General features: G+C 51.3%; 1 protein-coding gene across 10 annotated transcripts in view; it reads left to right on the forward strand.

Annotated features, from left to right (window-relative positions):
- ABCC6 (ATP binding cassette subfamily C member 6) overlaps nt 1–17,413 on the forward strand; it is a 100,104-nt gene extending 82,691 nt beyond the window's left edge. For 5 of the 10 annotated variants that reach the window (XR_014840720.1, XM_021086559.2, XM_085017490.1 and 2 more), the window contains 9 exons: nt 3,183–3,493; nt 5,500–5,699; nt 7,908–8,034; nt 9,144–9,245; nt 10,303–10,449; nt 12,313–12,471; nt 12,549–12,715; nt 16,304–16,498; nt 16,809–17,413. Coding sequence is in view for 4 of the 10 variants with exons in the window: in XM_021086559.2 (XP_020942218.2) it covers nt 3,183–3,493; nt 5,500–5,699; nt 7,908–8,034; nt 9,144–9,245; nt 10,303–10,449; nt 12,313–12,471; nt 12,549–12,715; nt 16,304–16,498; nt 16,809–16,917 (1,517 nt within the window). In the remaining 6 variants the exon portion in view is untranslated. Of the gene's footprint in view, nt 1–3,182; nt 3,494–5,499; nt 5,700–7,907; nt 8,035–9,143; nt 9,246–10,302; nt 10,450–11,458; nt 12,472–12,548; nt 12,716–16,303; nt 16,499–16,808 lie in introns of those variants that run through there. The other 5 variants (XR_014840716.1, XR_014840718.1, XR_014840721.1 and 2 more) reach the window with 3 other exon arrangements.
- Nucleotides 17,414–21,854: the final 4,441 nt, after the last annotated feature.

A 21,854-nucleotide genomic window follows, 5' to 3' on the forward strand; every position in this document is an offset into this window, starting at 1 on the left:
CATTGTTGGATTTAATTTGCCAATATTTATTGAGAATTTTTACATGTATGTTCTTGAGAGATCTTGGTTTGTAGTTTTCTTGTAATGTCTGTCTGATTTTGGTATTAGCAAATACTGGCCTCATAGAACTAGTTAGGAAGTATTCCCTCTGCTTCTGCCCTCTGAAAGAAATTGTAGAGAATTGGTATAATTTCTCCTTAAATATTGGTCAGAATTCAACAGTGAATTCACCTGGGCTGGGTGCTTTCTGTTTTGGAAAGTTGTTAATTGTCTGTTCAATTTCTTTAATAATTATAGACCTATTTATATTGGCTATTTATTCTTGTGTGAGTTTTGGTAGGTTGTGTCTATCAAATTTATGACCATAGAATTGTCCATAGTATTCCTTAATTATACTTTTTTGATTTTTATTTTTCCCATTATAGTTTACAGTGTGCTGTCAATTTCTACTGTACAATAAAGTTACCCAGTCATACACATATATGTATTTTTCTCACATTATCCTCCATGTTCCATCATAAGTGACTTCTCCAAGTCCATGAGTTTCTTTTCTGTGGAAAGGCTCATTTGTGTCATATGTTAGATTCCACATATAGGTGAGATCAAATGGATTTGTCTTTCTCTTTCTGACTTCACTTAGTATAAGAGTCTCTAGTTCCATCCAGGTTGCTGTGAATGGCATTATTTTGCTTTTTTTTTTTTTTTATAGCTGAGTAGTATATACCACATCTTCTTAATCCATTCATCTGTCAATAGACATTTAGGTTTTTTCCATGTCTTGGCTATTGTGAATAGTGCTGCAATGAATATATGGGTGCATGTGTCTCTTTCTATGAAAGTTTTGTCCAGATAAATGCCCAAGAGTGGGATTTCTGGGTCATATTGTAGTTCTATATTTGGTTTTCTGAGGAACCTCCGTACTGTTTTCCATAGTGGTTGTACCAATTTACATTCCCACCAACAGTGAAGGAGGGTACCTTTTTCTCCACACCCTCTCCAGCATTTGTTATTTGTTGACTTGTTAATGATGGCCATTCTGGCTGGTGTGAGGTGGTACCTCATAGTAGTTTTGATTTGCATTTCTCTAATAATTAGTGACGTTGACCATAGGTGGTACCTCATAGTAGTTTTGATTTGCATTTCTCTAATAATTAGTGACGTTGACCATTTTTTCATGTGCTCGTTGGCCATCCTTTATTATATTTTTAATATCCATAGGATCTGTGGTGATGTCCCCTTTTTAAAAATTCAGATATTAGTAAATTTTGTCTTCTCTTTTTCTTAGCCTGGCTAGAAGCTCATCAATTTTTTGATCTTTTTAAAGAACCAGGCTTTGGCCTCATTTATTTTCTTTATTATCATGTTTTCAATTTCATTTATTTCTACTGTCATTTTCTTTTCTTCTACTTACTTTGGATTCAATTTTCGCTTTCTAGTTTCCTAAGGTAGAAGCTTAGATGATGGATGTTAGATCTTCTTTTTTTCTAATGTATATTTAAACAGTGCCATATATTTCCCTCAAAGAACTGATTTCACTACATCCACCAAATTTGGTAAGTTGTATTTTTGTTGGGAGCCACATGGGAAGTCCAATAAGTTGTATTTTGATTTTCATTTAGTTCAAACCATTTTTAAATTCTCTTGAGGTTTCTTCTTTGACCCATGTGTTACTTGTTTAATCTTCAAGTATTTGGGGATCTTCCAGGTATTTATTTCAGGTGTAATGCCACTGTGGTCTGAAAACAGATATGTACAATTTCTCTTATTTTGAATTTGTTAAGGTGTATTTTATGGCCCAGAATGTGGTCTATCTTAGAGAATATTTCTAGTGAGGTTATGAATTTGTGTTCTGCTAATGTCCATTATATCCAATTGATTGATGGTGTTGCTGAGTTCATCTCTGTCCTTAGTGATTTTTCTCCCTGCTGGATATGTCCTTTTCTGAGAGAGGGGGATCGAAGTCTCTAACAATGATAGTGGATTCATTTATTTTTCCTTGCAGTTCTATCAGGTTTTTGTCACACTTATTTTGATGTCCTGTTGTTAGGCACTTACACATTAAAAATGCTGTTATCTTCTGGAAAACTGACCCTTTTATCATTATATATTGCCCTTCTTTATCCCTGATAAATTTCCTTACTCTAAAGTCTACTCTATTTGAAATTTATATAGCTATAATATAAATATTATGTAAACAGCTATAATATATAGTTTTATATAGTTTAGTATATTTATGTCTCAAACTAGTTTAAGCAGCAAGATAAGTTATTGACTCATGGGACTGGAATCCATAGGTAACTAGCTTCAGGTATGGCTGGATCCAGAAGTCCAGCAAATGCTGGAAGATTTTTAGTTTCATTTTCTTCCTCTATGTTAGCTTCTTGTTCAAGCAGGCTACTCCCCCTGGTGGTAATGGGGTATCTCACAGCTTCAGTCTGGCCACCTCTAAAGAGTGAGCACCTTTTCCCCAAAGTCCTAGCAGAGTCCTAGATCTCACTCTCATTGGCCTGATTTGGGTCATGTGTTCACCCCTGAACCAACCAGAGTAGTTTGGATTGAAATTTGCCCCACCCCCGAAACAGGGAATGAAGTTAGCCCCATTCCAAGCACATAGTCTGGCATTGGGAGGAAGGGGGTATATTCATTTCCTCGGGCTGCCATGAAATTACCACAGAATAGCTTAGAACAATACAAATTTTATTCGCACAATTCTGAAGCCACAAGTCCAAGATCAAGGTGTCAGCAAAATTTGGTTCCTCTTGGAGGCTCTGAAGGAGAGCCTTTCTGTGGGCTTCTCCTGGTTGCTGAGAACACTTGACCTTCCTGGGCTTGTGTCTCACTCCAGCCTCTGCCTCCATCTTCAGCTCATCTTCTTCTCTGTGTCTCTGTGTGTCCTCTCCTCTTCTTATAAGGATACTAGTCATTGGATTTAGAACCCACCTTAGATCCAGGATGATTTTATCTCGAGCTCTTTTACTAATGACGTCTTCACAGACCCTATTTCCAAAATGCGGTCACATGATGAGGTTCCTGGTGGACGTGAATTTTGAGGGATACAGTATTCACCCTACTGCATGGTGGCACCATCCAGAAATAATCAGGGTGGCTGAGTCATAAGACAGCCACTGTGGGTGACAGAGGGCCTCCAGCCTTTACCTTCCTCATACCTTCTCTCTCCCCAGCAATCGGGCTCTTTGCCTCCATGGCCACAGTGCTCCTAGGTGGGATCCGGGCATCCACCCTGCTCTTCCGGAAGCTCCTGTGGGACGTGGCCCGGTCTCCTATCGGCTTCTTTGAGCAGACGCCCATTGGGAACCTGCTGAACCGCTTCTCGAAGGAGACAGACATAGTGGATGTGGACATCCCAGACAGACTGCGGTCTTTGCTGATGTATGCCTTCGGCCTCCTGGAAGTCGCCCTGGTGGTGACAGTGGCCACCCCACTGGCTGTTGTGGCCGTCCTGCCTCTGCTGCTCCTCTATGCTGGGTTTCAGGTAAGGAGAGGTTGGGGAGGCCCGTGGGGCCAACTGAGGTCATTTCCACCAGTCCCTGTCTCTGGGCAGAGCTCGCTGTAAGAGGTTCTGCCCAGCTGTTGACATCTAGGAGCTGCCACCTTGAATTCTGAGACAGAGACCCCACAGTCCATTTCTAACACGTATTCCCCTCCCTGTCTCCTAAACATTCACATCAGAGTTCTTACTATCTAACATGTTCTCCTGCTGCTGCTCGTGTCAGCTTCCTCTTCTCCAGTGATCCGGAAACCGAGAAAGCACTACACGCTCTCAGAGATGGTTGTGTTGGGCTAGACTCTTGGAGTTGTCAGAACCAAAGACCAACGCAAATTAGCTTCAGCACAAGGGTAGATTTTCATGGCTTACGTTCCTAGGGTTCAGGGGGCCAGCTGTCACTAGGATGCTGTCACTCTCTCCATATCATCCCTCATAGTGGTTCTCAAAGTGTGGTATCAGGCCAGAGGGATCAGTTTCACCTGGAAGCTAGTTACAAATGCACATTCTCAGGCCCCACCTACGGATTCTGACACTCTGGAGGTGGGCTCCAGACGTCCGAGTTTTAACACATGTTCCAGGTAATTCTGATCTGTGCTCATTTTTAAGAACCCCTGGCTCAACTCTGCCTGGCCTGATTGTTACACACCTCTTTTCCAGGGAGCAGGTCTGATGGCCCCCTGGCAGCCCTGTACTCACAGCCTCCCATCTTAGCAACCCCTACACAAAGCAACCTCTTCTCTAGCCCAGCATTCATACACCCATCCCGGGGACGATTCTGATTGGCCCTTCCTGGGGCAGGTGTTCATCCCTGAGCTCATCCCTGTGACCAAAGGGATAGTTCACTCTGCCTAGCGGGGCTGTGTCACACAACCGCCTCCACAATCCGGTCTCATGATTGGCAGCCAACCCCCCACCTCCACCAAGGAAATCAGAAGTAGGAAACACGCAGCAGCCAGACGAAAAGCATGGCCATCCCTGCCTGCGTAACCAGCCCGCATGTTGTCTCTGTCCCCTTGACCTGAGGGAGGGATTGCTTCTCCGTCTAGGGCTTTGGCAACGGGCAGTGTAGGTTTGAATCCAGGCCCTACCCCTTGCTCACTGTAGAGGCTTGGACCGGCTGTTGCATCCCTCTGAGCCCTGTAAACTGTGACCAACACTCAGGCCCACCTCACAGTGACCGAATCCTGAAGTTGACCCTCAAACATCATGGGGGTTATGGGCACTGACCCCCCCCCCCTTGCAGTCAAAAACCCACTTAGAGGTTATAGTCGGCCCTGTGTATATACAGTTCCTTGGTATCCACAGAGTCAACCATTCATGCCTCGAGCAGAACTGTAGTGCTTACTATGGGAACAAAAATCCATGGATAAGTGGGCTCCCCAGTTCCAACCCATGTTGTTCAAGGGTCAAATGCATTTGCAAAGAGCCTGGCAGGCAGCCTGGGTGTTGAGCAAATGCGAGTTCCTCCCTGACCGCCAACTGCATGCAAATGCCAACCTCAAAGCAAATAACAGTATATAATATTTGTACATCATTGTTCCCAGCACCTGGCATGTAACCCTCAAATTAAGTGAATGGCTTCAACTTGGCCAATTGCCTTCCTTGCGTTTGTGGCTTTGTTCCCACAGTGACTGGCCCTAAGTGAAGCACTTGGCCTCGGCATTGATGATAAGACATTTACACTTGATTAGTGGTTTCTCATTCCTGGCTGTATATTAGAATCGCCCAAAGGCTATTTAAAAATCCCAAGGCCAAGGTGATGCCACCAGAGATTCTGATTCAACGGTTCTGTGGTGAGGCATGGGGAGTGTTTGAAGCTTCCCAGATGATTCTTAAAAGAACTAGGGATGTCTGGTTCTACAGATAAATTGGAGCCCAGAGAAGGGAAGCAACTGGCCCAAGGTCCCACAGCAAGCTAGTAACAGAGTTCCCTTTGCTTCTCAGACTTTCTCTCTGTATCTGACTTCTCTGCTCCCACTGTCCCACTTCAGCGCCTGTATGTGGCCAGCTCGTGCCAGCTCAGACGCCTGGAGTCAGCCAGGTACTCATTCGTGTGTTCCCACGTGGCTGAGACATTCCAGGGCGGGACAGTCATCAGGGCCTTCCGAGCCCAGGGCCCCTTTGTGGCTCAGAGCAACGCACGCGTGGATGAAAGCCAGAGAGTCAGTTTCCCGCGGCTGGTGGCTGACAGGTAGGAAGGGGACAGAGAAGACCCTGTAGTCCATCTGTGTCCCCATAGAATGAGACCTAAGGTCATCCTGTATGGCCAGAGAGGTCAAGTGGCCTGCCCAAAGTCACACAGAGTGTCAGGGATTAAGCAGAGCCTAGATTCCTTGGCTGACATGGCTGTCACTGTGAGCAGATGGAACTTGGCCTTGAGCGATCCCCAGTGGGCAGGAGGTACAGGCTCTGTTGCCTTGGTGACATAGGAGCTACATAAGCATCCCCAGCTTCCTTTGAGTACTACATGAGAATAAGAACACAAGCTTTGAGCACAGACACAGGTGCACATCCCAGCTCTTAGAGCTTACTCGCTGGGCCACTTTGGGCAAGTTACATAACTGCTCTGAACTTCGTTTGTCATAGTGGGTTTGTACTCCCTGGAGTGGCTGTGAGCATTAAACAGGTACACTCTTAGCTAATACCTGTGATGTGCTCACCACAGGCCCAGCACAGTCCTCTGTGGATTAATTTATTTAATCCTACTAACACCTCCCCAGGCAGAGACTCTGATAGGTGGGGAAGCTTCAGCACAGAGAGATTTAAGAACTTGCCCAGGGCTGCATGGCAAATACATGGTAGGGACAGGATTTGAATCCAGGCAGTCTGATGTCAGAGTGTGGAGAGGGTCAAGCACACAGTAGGTGTGCATTCAATAAATGTCAGTTCCTTCCTTCTTGCTGCCCAGATCCTCAGCCAGTTGGGCGATCAGGTCCTGTAGCCCTGGGCAACGTCTCAACATCATACACCTTCTGGGTGACCTGGTCTACCCTCTTCTGGGGTCCCAGGCTGAGGAGGAGGGAGCTTCAGACCTTTAGGGAGCACCTACTATGTGCAAGGCTCAGTGATTTCTGTGCCCTATACAGGGGTGGGGGGTGTGTATCTCATTTAATCCTCTCAACAGTAATGAACCAGATGTTACCTCATTCCACAGATGGGTGGACTGGGGTTCGGAGAAGTGAAGAAACTCCCCCAAGGTCAGCTGTCTAGGGAGTGGCAGATCCTCCGTCAGGCAAATGGGGCTTTAAATCCCAGTGTTGGTTACATGTATGGACTTGGGCAAGTAACTAACCCTTCTGAGCCCCCATGTCCCCATCTGTCAAGTGGGAGTAACAGTACCCCATCGGGGGCGGGGGGTGTTAGGAGGACAAGGTGTTAGTGCAATGAAACCCAGAGCTCCCTGAAGACAGGGACTTTTATCTGTTAGGGTCACAACTGCATCTCCAGTGTGCTCTGCACACAGTAGGGGCTTAATTAACACATAGGTGCTGAACTGAACACACAGATGAATAAAAGAATGAATGGTAGAGTTAGGAATTTGATAAAAGGGATACGTATGTGTTCATCCTTCCAATATATATTTGTTGAGCACCCCCTATGTGCCGGGTCCTGTGTGAGGTCCTGGGGACAGAGCCATGAACCAAAGTTGCTGCCCTCATGGAGCTCATGATCTGCTGATAGAGGCCAACGGTCCAGGACCCATTAAACAGTTTCCTTATAAAGAGTGATGCCAGGAGTTCCCGTCGTGGCGCAGTGGTTAACGAATCCGACTAGGAACCATGAGGTTGCGGGTTCAGTCCCTGCCCTTGCTCAGTGGGTTAACAATCCGGCGTTGCCGTGAGCTGTGGTGTAGGTTGCAGACGCGGCTCGGATCCCGCGTTGCTGTGGCTCTGGCGTAGGCCGGTGGCTACAGCTCCGATTCAACCCCTAGCCTGGGAACCTCCATATGCCGCGGGAGCGGCCCAAGAAATAGCAACAACAAAAAAAAAGACGAAAAAAAAAAAAAAAAAAAGAGTGAGGCCAGGGAGAAGCAGTCTTTGAAGGCTCTCTGAGGAGGTGATGCTTGAGCTGACTTGTGTAAGGATAAGATGTTGGCCACGTGAAGATGGAGGTCGGGTTCAGGCCCAGGGAGCACAAGGCACAAGGCTGGGCATAGCCTAGGGAGAGAAAAATGGCAACACGGCAAAGCTTTACTGGAGCACCTCCTGTGTGCTGTGCCCTGAGCTGGGCGCAGGCGAGACCAGGCAGCGTCAGCCTCTCCCACCTGGGAGCTCGGGTGGGTCCCATTGCCGGGACCCCCTGGGCACTTGAGCTGGCATGCCGCCCAGTCCTTGTGCCCAGGGGAGCAAGTCCTGCAGAGAGGGCCTCACTGACCCCTCTCTTACCTGTCCCCTTGCAGGTGGCTTGCTGCCAACCTGGAGCTCCTGGGGAACGGACTGGTGTTCGCGGCCGCCCTGTGCGCTGTGCTGAGCAAGGCGCACCTCAGCCCTGGCCTCGTGGGCTTCTCTGTCTCCGCTGCCCTGCAGGTACTCCCACACCCGCAACCTGGGCTCTGGGGTGCGGGCAGAACACCGTGGCCCCTGCCAGGGGGACCTTCAAGGACCCAAGTCCAAACAAGCAACCACTTAGGAAAACACAGCTCTACAGGAGCCTAAGCTGGACCTCAGGCGAGACTCGTCCCGGCTGGAGCCTCCGTGTGCTCATCAGAAAAATGGACGGTAATCCCGTCCTTCAGCTCTTGTAAAGACTCATTGAGAGAAAGCAAGTAGAGTCCATTTCCAGTGTGTGGCTGACTTTTTATTAACTATGAATAACCATATTTGATGTCAGGTTATGACATGTAGAGAAAAAAATATGTTTACACATAGGTAAGTAGTATTTGTTATGGACGAGCCATTGTTCTAGGAGCTTTATAAGTAGTCGCTCATTTAATCCTGCCCACAACCCCCTCAGGGGTACAGTTATTGCCTCATTTTACAGTTGAGGCCCTAAGCTTAAGAATGAAGCAAGCAAGAGGATGGAGCGTGACTGCGGGGAGGGTGCTTTGCTGTTTCCTGGCTCGGGAGGCCTCTCTGAGGAGGGGGATTGTGACTGTCCCTGCAGGAAGTGTAGGAATGAGGGAGGGGAGGTAGGGAGTGGTCCTGGTTGAGGGACAGCAGGAGGAAAGGCCCTGGGATGGGGTCAGGGGGGCGGTACTCCTGGGGATGAGGATGGGCAGGAAGGCAGTGTGGCTGGAGAGAGTGGGCGAGGCCGAGACTGGGGGCAAGGGGGCTGGTGTGGGCAGGGTGTCTGGGCTCTGATGAGAAGCTCGGTTCCAAGTGTGGAGGGAGAGCCGTAAAGAGAAACCTCTCAGCGTGGAAGTCAGGGGACCTGGGTCCTGCTGGGTGTCCTTTGGAGGGCTGCTTACCCTCTCTGGTCCTATGTCCCCAACTATGTCAAGAGAGGTTGCACCAGTCGATCCAGTCTGAGGCTTCCTTTCGGGTCCGCATACTCTAGTTCGCTTGAAGGAAAAGAGGGATCCTGTGGCTAGAGCCAAACCTCGCCCCTTCGTCTGCCCCGGGCTCCTCCTCCTCGCCTCTGTCTCCCCGGTGGGGTGGCTTTGCTGACGCTACCCTGAGATGTCTTCTCGCACCAGGTGACGCAGACGCTGCAGTGGGCTGTTCGCAGCTGGACGGACCTGGAGAGCAGCATCGTGTCGGTGGAGCGGCTGAGGGACTACGCCCTGACACCCAAGGAGGTGATGGGCAGGGGGGCGGGGGCCGTGCTCCCTCCGGGACTTAGAGCAGAGGACGCCGGACCCAGGTTGACCCCTGCCGTGGGCTTTGGAGTCCCCACCACTGTAGGCTGGAGTCACAGCCGAGGTGGCAATATGGTTCAGAGGGTAGGGTCTGGAATGAGGTCAAATCCTGGTTCCTCTGCTCCCTTGTGCTCTGAGTGACAGGGGACAGTGAGTAACAGCAGGGTCACAGCAACGGGATCATTAGCAGGATGACAACAATAGCGCCATGATAGGATCAGGGTAGTATTCCTGAAACGTGAATAGCGACCTTGTAGGAGTGGAAGGGAAATGAGCAGCGTAACAGTGGAGGGTGTGCTACGAGAACAAATGGAGATCCCCCCAGAAAGGACTTCGGACTGTGCCCCGCACACCATGAACAGTCAATGCATGTCCCTCGCTCTGCTTAGCTCCATTTCACAGACGGGGAAACCAAGTATCAAGGGAGTGGAGTGACCCGTTCAAGGTCACAGGACTGGCAAATGGCAGCATTGGTCTCCCCACTAAGACAAAGGGGAGTGTCTGCTTCTACTAGCGGATGAAAGAATATTAGATGACAATTAACAGTGACCAAACATGATGATAGGAGTTCCCGTTGTGGCTCAGCAGTTAAGACATAGTATCCATGAGGATGCATGTTCGATCCCTGGCCGCGCTCAGTGGGTTAAGGATCCGGCGTTGCCACAAGCTGTGGTGTAGGTTGCAGATGCGGCTTGGATCCCATGCAGCTGTGACTCCCATTCGACCCCTAGCCTGGGAACCTCCATATGCCGCAGGTGCAGCTCTAAAGATAATAATAACAGATAAAGAGTAGCCAACACTATTATTATGTTCACAATACCAAGTATTTGTTTCTAGCCTTGCTCTGTTCCATGTCCTGGAACAACCCCGTAAAACAGCAGTTAACATGCCCCTTTACAGAAAAGGAAACTGAGGGGTCGGAGAGGCAGGCCTTCTCTTCTGTTTTGGGAGAAGCCTGAAGAACGGCTCTCTGACCCAGTGTCCGCTCCTGCCCCAGGCACCCTGGAGGCCCCCCAGCTGTGCGGCCCGGCCCCCCTGGCCTCGTGGGGGGCAGATCGAGTTCCGGAACTTTGGGCTGAGGTACCGACCTGAGCTCCCGCTGGCCGTGCGGGGCGTGTCCTTCAAGATCCACGCGGGCGAGAAGGTGAGTGGCCCTCCCCCAGCTTCCTCCCCGTGGCTGCAGCCAGGCTGGGCATCACCCAGGCTCCAGGCCCTGAGCACCAGCTGCCTCCTCCATGTCACCGCCTCAGATCCCCCAAGTTTTCAGACCCACCACCCCGAAACCCATCGCCTCCTCCCCAGACCTGCTGCTGTCTCAGTGAACCCCACCCACCTTGGAGTCCCAGAGGAGGAGGCATCTCCCTGACTTCCTTCTCTGTCATTAGTCGAACACCTACTATGCGCTGGGTGTCATGTCGACCGTTCCACAGATACCATGCAGTTTGCATGGGCTCTGTTCCTGGCTTTGCCATGGCTGACCTTGGGCAAGTCACTTCATGCCTTGGTCTCCGTGTTCCCATCTGTAAAATGGGAATAATAATGCCAACCTCATAGAGGTGTAGAGAAGTTTGACTGGTTAATGCAGAGAAACTGCCTGGAATAGTGCCTGGCACATAGCAAGTGTCCACTGATGCTTTTATTCATTATGATTTGCATTTTGACTCTGACAGCAACCCTACTCTCATCCCATGTGCAGATGCCTGGTCAGGCCATGGCATCGAATCCTTCCCTCCCTCCCACCGCTCAAGGCCCTCAACCGAGCCCTCGGCACCCCCCCCCCCCATTTGACCACTTCCAATCTGCTCTCCCGTGGTCTTGCTTTGAGCACATGATTTCCCTGCTCCAGATCGTCTTCCTCCTCTCAGCTTCCCTCCAGGTAGATCCCCAACTCCTGAGCTTGGCATTCAAGGCCCTGCCCAGCTCTCCTCTTCCTTCATTGCCCTGCAAAGGCTCAGCCAACATTGGTGGAGCAGCGGCCTCTGGCCTAAGTGGGCATGTGGTGCTGCCTTTTGGGGAGCTTACAGTCTAGCACTTGGTGCAGTTCACCTGGAATCCTCCCCCTCCCTGAACTCCCACTCATCCTTCAAGATGCCACTCGGTATCCCCTCCTCCGTGAAGCCCTCCCTGATTATCCCCATCCGCCCCCATCCCAGGCTACATGAACGGCACCGCCCTGCCTCCCTCCACTGCTGCAGGTCCAGAGCTTGGTGGTAGAGACGCTGTAGTCAAGTCAGGTTTACTCAGTGCACCGTTTCCAAGACCCGATGGTGAGGCTTTGGGAGGGAGGACTCCTTGATTTCTGTATTCCTGATGCCTAAAGGAGTGCCTGCCATCCCATGGGTGACAGACATTTCATTCATTTTTGAAACAAACACTGTTGAAATCCCTACCATGTGTTGGATACTGAGAATGCAACAGTAAATACTAAGGAAGAATAGGGGATGGAAAAAAAATGGGCGGATGGATGGACGAAGGATGGATAGATGGGACTGGGGCTGGATGGGAAGATGAATGGATGGAGAGGACGAAAGGCTGAGGAGGGAAGGAGAGAGAGTGCCTGGAGAGATGGTGTGTGGCAGGCAGGAGGAGGAACCGAAGGAAGGAGGGATGGAAGACAGATGGGAGGATGAGGGTATGAATGGCAGGGAGGGTGGGCAAGAGATGGAGAGAGGAAGGGGGACTGACAGAAGGATGGGACATAAACAGAATGACATGGGGATGGAAGGGAGATGAGGGTTGGCGGAGGGGTGTGGATGGAAGGATGCAGGCGCGAGTTGTATCAGGATGAGGCGAAGATAGAGAAGACTGCACAGAGGCTGGATGGACTGATGAATGGATGGTGAAGAGGTGGCCGCGTAGAAGGCTGGATGCACAAAGGAGGATGGATGGATCTTGGGCGCAGGAGAAACCTCGAGCAAAGACATGCCCGGGAACCGTCCAGGCTATGGCCTGCCTTCTTCTGGCCAGGCCTGCTCAGAACGGGCCTTGCCTTCCCATCCCCTGGTAGGTGGGCATCGTTGGCAGGACGGGGGCTGGAAAGTCCTCCCTGGCTGGGGGCCTGCTGCGGCTGCTGGAGGCTGCTGAGGGCGGGATCTGGATCGACGGGGTCCCCATCGCCCAGGTGGGACTGCACACACTGCGGTCCAGGATCACCATCATCCCCCAGGTGAGGCCCGGGGAGGGGTGGGCAGGGGCGGGAGGCATGGCTGGGCCCAGCTCTGACCTGCCGTCCCTCCCGGCCAGGACCCCATCCTGTTCCCCGGTTCTCTGCGAATGAACCTTGACATGCTGCAGGAGCACACGGATGAGGCCATCTGGGCAGCCTTGGAGACGGTGCAGCTCAGAGCCGTGGTGGCCACCCTGCCTGGCCAGCTGCACTACGAGTGTGCCGACCAGGGCGACAACCTGAGGTAGGGTCGCTCCAGCCCAGTCAGGACCTGTGAGGAGCTGGGTGGGTAGCCAGGTGTGGCCAGGGTCCCCCCCGCAAGCCCCTGCACAGGGTAATGTACCCCAGACAGTGCCTCCCCATGTGGCATGATCAACCTCGTTCTATTCCTGATCACAGCCTGAATCCCAGCCCTCCTCAGCAATTCAAACTCCAACAATCTCTGAATATCAAGTTTCTTTTTCCTAAATTCTTTTCTGAATTTATTTGGTCGTAAAATCCAACCTCTAATGATGCAAGATTATTTATAGTCTTTCTTTATCTTGCTTAGCATTTATTTTGTTACAAAAAATTATTGCATTTGATAATTAGGCTAACCCCATGCTCCCTAGGTTTGTCAAGTAACATAGATGGGCGCCTTTAAAAATTTTTTAAAAATTAAATTTTTTTTTTTTTTCCTTAGGGTCACACCCGTGGCATATGGAGGTTCCCAGGTTGAATAGAGCTGTAGCTGCTGGCCTAACAGCCACAGCAGCTCGGGATCTGAGCCACATCTGTGACCTATACTGCAGCTCATGGCAATGCCAGATCCTTAATCCACTGAGCAGGGCCAGGGATCGAACCTGCATCCTCATGGATACTAGTTGGGCTTGTTACCACTGAGCCACAATGGGAACTCCTAAAACTTTTAAAACGTTTAGTAAAATACACATAACCTAAAATTTACTGTCTTAACCATTTTTAAATTTTATTTCTTAAAAATGATTTTTTTCCACTATAGCTGGTTTACAGTGTTCTGTCAACTTTCTACTATACAACAAGTGACCCAGTCACACATACATATATACATTCTTTTTCTCACATTCTCCTCCATCAGGCTCCATCATAAGTGACTAGATATAGTTCCCTGTGCTATAAAGCAGGATCTCTTTGTTTATCCACTCCAAAGGCAATAGTTTTCATCTATTAACCCCAGATTCCCAGTTCATCCCACTGCCTCCCCTTCCCCTTTGGCAACCACAAGTCTGTTCTCCAAGTCCATGAGTTTCTTTTCTGTGGAAAGTTTCATTTGTGCCGTATGTTAGATTCCAGATATAAGTGATATCATATGGTATTTGTCTTTTTCTTTCTGACTGACTTCACTTAGTATGAGAGTCTCTAGTTCCATCCATGTTGCTGCAGATGGCATTATTTTGTTCTTTTTTATGGCTGAGTAGTATTCCATTGTGTATATATACCACATCTTCTTAACCCACTCATCTGTTGATCGACATTCAGGTTATTTCCATGTCTTGGCTTTTGTGAATAGAGCTGCATTGAACATACAGGGGCATGTGTCTTTTTCAATGAAAGTTTTGTCTGGATATATGCCCAGAAGTGGGATTGCTGGGTCATATGGTAGTTCTATATTTAGTTTTCTGAGGAACCTCCATACTGTTTTCCATAGTGGTTATGCCAGTTTACATTCCCACCCATAGTGCAGCAGGGTTCCCTTTTCTCCACACCCTCTCCAGCATTTGTTATTTGTGGACTTGTTAATAATGGCCCATCTTAACCCTTCTTTAGTTCAGTTCTGTCATGTGGGGCATAGTCACGTCATGGTGCTGCAAGTCTCCAGAACATTTTCGTTTAGTAAACTGAAACTCTCTGGCCATTAAACAGTTCTCTCTTTTCCCAGCCCACACATTTCACCTTGTTTCTCTGGGTCTGACCATTCTAGGTGCCTGATTTAAGTGGACTATTGGAGTATCTGTCTTTCTGTGACTGGCTTATCTCAGCATGATGTCCTCCAGGTTCATCTGTGTTGTAGCATGTGCTACAATTTCCTCCTTTTTGAGGCCAAATAATATTCCACTGGTCCGGATAGACCACATGTTTCTTCTCCGTTCATCCATTGATGGACGTGGGGGTTGTTTCTGCCTTTTGGCTGTTGTCAGTAGTGCTGCTGTGAACACAGATGTGCAGGTAGGTGCCTTTTACAAAATCAAAAGACACCGGATTCGAAACTCCCGCAGGTGTTAGGGTCAGGGGCCGTGGGTGATGATGGCACCAGAGAGGCAGCAGTACATGGTGGCTGAGAGCATAGACATAGTGGTAGGACCTTGGGCAAGTGAATCTCCTGTGCCTCAGTTTCCTCATCTGTAACATGGGTGTAATAGAACCCAGCTCCCTGTGCAAAGATTAAACGAGTGCCATCAATGAGTTACATGGACGAAGGAGGCGACATGGTGGGTGCCTGGCTTAGGAGAAATACTTGTTTCAGTGCTCAGTGTAACCCTCCCAGCTGCACTCCCACTCATCCCATTTCAGAGCTGGGATCGAGGCTTGAGATTTGCCAACTCACCCAGCCCTTTGGCCGTGAGACCGGAGCAAGACCCAGACCCCTGACACCCGCACGGCTGCAGGAGGTCTGGGCTCCCGGAAGGGTTCCCTCTGAGAGGAAGCCGGACATGGCAGGAAACAGCCCGAAACACCCTTGAGTCTCCCTGGTCTTGGGCCCTCACGGACTGCGTGTCCTTGGCCTTCCACTGCCTCCCCTGTAACTGGAGGCAAAGAAGGCCTTGCTCTGTGACAGTCACGCTGCTGAGAGCTTTGGTGTGACTTGACTTGTTCTCACAACCCAGTGAGGAGGTTCCTGTCCACACTGTACCTACCGCCGTGGTCCTTTTTTTAATTAGTGAAGTAGAGTCACATTACACTGTTGTGTCCATTTCTGCGTACAGCTAAGTGACCCAGTTATATATATATATATAGTAATATTTATTATTGTAATATTTAATGTGTGTGCGTTTGTATATATGGTGGGCGCCTTTAAAAACTTTTAAAAATTGAGATTTAACTTTAAGTTATATTTAATTTCAAAAACTTTAAAAGGTTTAAACTTGTAAAAATACATATATACACACATCCCTTTTCTCATATTATCTTCCATCATGTTCTGTCCCAGGAGACGGGATATGGGTCCCTGTGCCGCACAGTGGGACCTCACTGCCTACCGCTGTGATTTTTATGAAATGCGTCAGTACACAAGCATACAAGGCCGTGTCTGGCCCATGATGAAGACCAGAGGGTAGACATAGAACTACCCATTCCACAGATGGGGAAACTGAGGCACGGTGGTTTGAATGACGTGCCTAGTCACCCTGCTCAAAAATGGCAGGATATGGAGTTCGTGTCGTGACTCAATGGTTAACGAATCCGACTAGGAACCATGAGGTTGCAGGTTCAATCCCTGGCCTTGTTCAGTGGGTTAAGGATCCAGCGTTGCTGTGAGCTGTGGTGTAGGTCACAGACACAGCTTGGATCCCGCGTTGCTGTGGCTCTGGTGTAGGCCGGCGGCTAAAGCTCCAATTCAACCCCTAGCCTGGGAACCTCCATATGCCTTAGGAGCGGCCCTAGAAAAGGCAAAAAGGCAAAAAGACAAAAAAAAAAAAAAAAGGCAGAATAGGGATTCTGACCAGCTCCATAGCCAGGGCAGCCACAAGCGGGGATGCGCATGTGCCTACCCCCGCCCCCCGCTTCTGTGGCTGCCGTGGGGACACACTTGTGGGCACGCCCTGCAGGTCAGTCCTGATGTGCAAATATCTGGCCTGACTGTCCCGCTCATTCCCAGCGTGGGGCAGAAGCAGCTCCTGTGTCTGGCACGGGCTCTTCTCCGGAAAACCCAGATCCTCATCCTGGACGAGGCCACGGCCGCCGTGGACCCAGGGACAGAGCGCCAGATGCAGGCCGCCCTGAGCAGCTGGTTTGCACAGTGCACGGTACTGCTCATCGCCCACCGCCTGAGCTCCGTGCTCGACTGTGCCAGGTAAGCCCCCGATAGCCCATGGAGCCAGCCCCCAGGCCACCCCTGCAGGCAGAGGAAGGCGTCAGGGCTGAGAGCTGGAAGGGTGCTGGGATGGACAATCAAGTGTCTGCTGTCCAGGTGGCAAGGCCGATGCCGGGAGGGGAAGAATGAACCCAAGGACACATGCTGGCAGGGGCTTCCAGCTGGGCCAGCAGGGTCAGGAAGCCACATGGAGGGCTGGACCCTCTCAGAGCAGACACCCTGGGTGTTCAGAGCTGCTAAGACCCTGGGCTGGTGTCCAAAGAGCTGCCCATCTTCCTTTCCCCTGCAGGGTGCTGGTCATGGACGAGGGCCAGGTGGCAGAGAGCGGCAGCCCTGCCCAGCTGCTGGCCCAGAAGGGCCTGTTTTACAGGCTGGCACAGGAGTCAGGCCTGGTCTGAGCCCAGTGCCTTGATCCTCCTCCCACCACATCTGGCACAGAGAGTCTGCCAGGCCCTGGAGATGAATGATCTGGGGTCAGCAGTGGCCCCGTGTAACTGAGTCTAGACTGCTCTCTGGGAGGACAAAGTGCAGCATCATCGCAGACCCAGAAGGACACCGCAACCTGCAGGTCGGCCTGATCAGGGCTCATCCAGCCCCACCTACGCCAGAGCCAAAGTTGACAGCTGCTCTCTGCACTGGCTGCACACTGGACTCTCCTGGGGACCCCAGAGACCTACCTGTGCCAAGGCTTCACCACCGACCAGACCAGTGAAATCAGAATCCCTGGGGCTGGGGCTGGGACAATGGTGTGTACCTTTTACAGATGAACATTTTTATTTTGAGATGATTGTAGATTGACAAGCAGTTGTAAAAAAAAAAAAATAATGCAGAGAGTTCCTGATGTACCTTTAAGTCCTTTCCACCAATAATAACATCACTATTACAACCAGGAAACTGATGTTGGGACAATCCACTGAGCCTATTAAGATTCCCTAGTCTTACTTGTAGGTAGGGGTGTGTGTGTGTGTACGTACGTACATCTGTGCAGTTGCATCACACACACTGGTTCCTGCATCCACCACCGGTCGGGGATGCTGACCGCTTCCATCTCCACGGGGACCCCTCAAGTTGCAGTTTTGTGACCACGCCCACCTCCCTCCTGCGCCCCGCCCCCTGGTCTCCAGCCGCTGTGGTTCCAGCCTGCAGCCAGGACTGAGCACCGCTGCTCCACACTCCTCCTGTGCTCCCGGGGGTGTTTTGTCTGAAAAGACATGCAAGCCTCAACCTACACCAGAGACGGGGCTCTCCAGGCGAAATTCCTCGCCCAGCATGTTCAGTTCAGCCCTGAAAGCGAGAGGAGAAGAGCCAGGTCGCCCAGCCCCCACTGGGAGAGTTTGCTCAGGATGTGGCCCTTTTCATACGTTTGTCTTATTAAAGACCAAATCGTGCCCAGCAGCAGGTAGAAACATCCAGGGTGTTTCTGTTCACACTTGTGCCCATCAGACACCATTCAGAGATGTGGCTGGAAGGCTGAGGTCAAGGGTGGGTCAGGGTCCAATATTTGCTTCCATGAAGGAACGTGCATGGCCCCTGGGCAGCTCAGGCCCCTTTCGGATAGCGGTCAGCATTCTAGTAAAACCAGCTTCAGGCACCAAGAAAGACGTGAGAGCCAAACCTGAGGTCACAGGGACATAGCTGAAAAGGTAGCATGAGAACTCAGTCCCCAGACCCCTACCTGTGCCAGCCTGGCATTCTTCACTGACCCCCTGGCACTGCCACCGGGACAGAGCAAGTTAATACTCAAGAGTCAGAGCCCAGCTGGACGTAAAGTAAGTGCTCAGTTGTCCTTTGCTGTTATTCTCAAGGCTGCTGTTCGGGGGCCTCCGAGGGACAGCAGAGAAGGGTAGGTGCACCAGGATTTTTTTTAACTTCTTCGCTATGGACATGTTGGCAGGGGGGATAATTCTGTGGGGGGGGTGTCCTGTGCCTTGTAGGATGTTTAGCAGCATTCTGGGCTTCAACCTGATAGAAGCCAGTAGCTCCTTGTCCTCTAGTTGTGCCAAAAAGGTCTCCAGACACTGCCGGTTGGAATCACCGACCCCCTGCCCAGTGATCCACTGGTACTTGGGTAACGGCCGTGCGGGTGTCAGGAGGGGCCTGTGGACACCACCTACTTGCCAGCACGCAGGGACTGCCCCGTCCTACCCGGGTCATGGGCACTTTATTTATTTATTTTTTTATTATTATTTTCCCACTGTACAGCAAGGGGGTCAAGTCATCCTTAGATGTATACATTGCAGTTACAGTTTTTTTTCCCCCACCCTTTCTTCTGTTGCGACATGAGTATCTAGACATAGTTCTCAATGCTATTCAGCAGGATCTCCTTCTAAATCTATTCTAGGTTGTGTCTGATAAGCCCCAGCTCCCGATCCCTCCCACTCCCTCCCCCTCCCATCAGGCAACCACAAGTCTCTTCTCCAAGTTCATGGGCACTTTATGATGATCCATCCTGACCTAGGGTTTTCAGCCCAGAGTCATCTAAACCCAGATCCCATCCCAGCTTCTACCTCCCTCTGCCAAGATGTGACCAGAAGTTCATTTTGTTTGTTTTTTCTTTGTTGAGGGCTGCACGCACGGCATATGGAAGTTCCCAGGCTGAGAGTCGAATTGGAGCTGCAGTTGCTGGCCTACACCACAGCCACAGCAACTCAGGATCCCAAGCCACATCTGAGACCTACACCACAGCTCGTGGCAAGGCTGGATCCTTAACCCACTGAGTGTGGCCAGGAACCAAACCTACATCTTCATGGATACTGGTTGGGTTCTTAACCTGTTGAGCCACAAGGGAAACTCCCAGAAGTTCATCTTGACCTTCAAGATGGGCTGGAGGTCTGCATCCTTCACCTGCCCCCGTGGTCATGCTGACACAATGCTACCGTGACTGGTGATTGTGCTCCATTTTGCAGATGAGGAGACTGGGGCTCAGTGGACGTGACCTGGCAAGGCTAACTGGCTAGTAAGTGGCAGAGCAGGGATCTGCCCTTGGATCTAACACCAAAGTCCAAGTGAGGGCATCTGCCCAACTGCGGGGCATGGGTAGGGGCAAGACCGGGTGCTTCATGTGTCTCTGCCTGGAGCTGAGCCACCTGTCATCCCGGAGGAGCAACCGCAGGCAAAGGCGGCTGCAGCTGTGTGCTTGGCTCACTCATGTGGGGTCACCCCCGGGGCCACAAGAGCCGCCTTCACAGAGGGGGGTGTTGTGCCAGGAAGCAGTGTGTGGGCTGAGGAGCCAGTGTCCGCGAGAGCCCGCTAACAAGGCTGCTGCTGGGCCCACCCCCTGGCGCCTTGGAGACCTGCCTGCGGGTCACCCTGGCTGCTAATCCCCCTGCCCTTCTGCCGTGGCTCCTGCCAGCGGTGCCAGGCTGGTGGGTGGAGCACAGTTCAGAGGCGGGAAAGCCACATCCAGACCATCGTGGGTCAGTGCCTCTCTCAGTAGGTCCTTCAGCTTCATCCAAGTCTCGCCAGTCCCTGCAAACACAGCCCTGCCCTCAGTGCCCGCACCATCGCTTTGTTCATCCCCACAATCAGACACGGAAGACGCATCGTCCTGCCCCTCGTGGGGCCTCTGCTGAGGAAGGTACTGTCACAGGCCCCTCTTACAAATGAGAAGACTGAGCGTAAGTAGGGCTGGCTGCAGGGTGTGTGTCCAAACCACACGCATGTTTGAACCACTTACGTTTCTTTAGCGGCTGGGACTTGAGCTCACTAAGTTCAATTCCACTCTAGAAAACCACAGGGGTAGGAAAGGGCTCCTTTGCTTCTTGAGCCAAGAGATTGGTGCGTTTTTGTTCGCCGTGTTTTCCCCGGCACCTGATGCAGTGCACAGCACACAGGAGGGGTCAGTAGATCCCAACTGGATGACATGAATGCATGAATGGGCTCACCATGTATGAAGGCGTCCTAAGGGCCAGGCAAGTGCTGGGTGTTTTACCCCTCATCTCTTTTCAGCCTCACGACCACCAACCCAGGTGGATACGACCCCAGTTGTACTGATGCGGGAGCTGCAGCTCCCAAAGGGCAAGTTCCAGGGGCCCAGTGTCTCGACCCTGGGCCCAGATCTGACCCTGGGATGCTCCAACCAGGATCAGAAGGCAGTCGCTGAGCACGGGCCACGTGCCCTGCTCTCACAGCTGCCACTGTCAAGTAGTGAAGGGAGCAGGCGACGTGGCCGTCTGCGGGAGAGGGAGGACTCCGAGGCAGGGCTGTGCCCGGCACGTTGGAAGAACTCAGTGAGGTGAGCAAGTGGAATGCGGCTGGGGAGCCGAGCGGTGGCCAGAGTGGAGAGCTGACAGAGGGCACGGGGAGCCAGGAGGCCTGTGACAGAGGAGCCACACAATCTGCCATGTTTTCACAGGAACATCAAGGCTGCTGGGCCCGGAACAGACTGTGGGGGGCTGGGGTCAGGCCCAGCGAGGCAACGATGAGGGGGGTGAGGAGTGGTCGGATTCAGGGATGGGAAGTGGTAGGGTTCCGGGTGTGAGGGAGGAAGTCAACTGAATTGGCTGTAGGATCTGGCCCAGGGCGTGAGAACGGAGAAAGGACAAGCGGCTCCCTGCTCCTCCCTGGCCCGGGCCTCCCTTCCCAAGGAGATCCAGGCAAAGGGCTGAGCCCGGGGCCTGGCACGTAGCAGGTGCATTAACAAAGCTGACGTCACCCTTCGACCTCTGTGGCACTGGGACACTCACCTGGAAGAGCAGGTGCGCAGGTCTGTCGGTCTCCCCCACCCCCTCCCACGCATGCGCACTCTGGCTCCACCCTCTTCGGCGTAAACGCTGCACCTGCCCCCCTCTTCCTAAAGCTGATGGACTTAAACCCTGGCCTGGGATTTCTCCTGAGCCCCCAACCGCCCACAACACACCTACAGGCACGTGCCCGGTCACACACCTGTTCAGGATCTGACCCAGGATTTTAAGACTCAGGGTCAGGCCCTGAGACAGAAAACAAACACTGTGTCTAAAATCACCCCCCCACACACCCCCCTGGCCTGGGCAGGAACATCCAGGTGCTTCTCATTCTAACAGCGACAACTGCTCCTCTTCACAACAAGCCCCGGAGGCAGGTATGACCAGCCTCGTTTTGCAGACAAGGTAACCAAAGAACGATGACTAAGTGACTTGCCCAGGGTCACACAGCCAGCAGATGACAAGAGTGCCACACTGACTCTGCCCAAATCCCACCCAATCCCTAACCTCCACATTCCCATTGCCAAGAGCTCCCCCTAGAAACACACTTGCCCTGGAGACAGAACAGCAGCAGCAGAGAGGGGGACCCAGACGGACTCGGGGAGGGAGGGTGAGAACCTCGGCTTCTTTCCCAGAAGAAGATGCAACAATCA

The sequence above is a fragment of the Sus scrofa genome, chromosome 3 (assembly GCF_054392235.1).
Source record: "Sus scrofa isolate SSC_HxYL_T2T_F1_AM1 chromosome 3, Sscrofa_HxYL_maternal_Yorkshire_Landrace_v2.0, whole genome shotgun sequence".
Classification (NCBI taxonomy): domain Eukaryota; kingdom Metazoa; phylum Chordata; class Mammalia; order Artiodactyla; family Suidae; genus Sus; species Sus scrofa.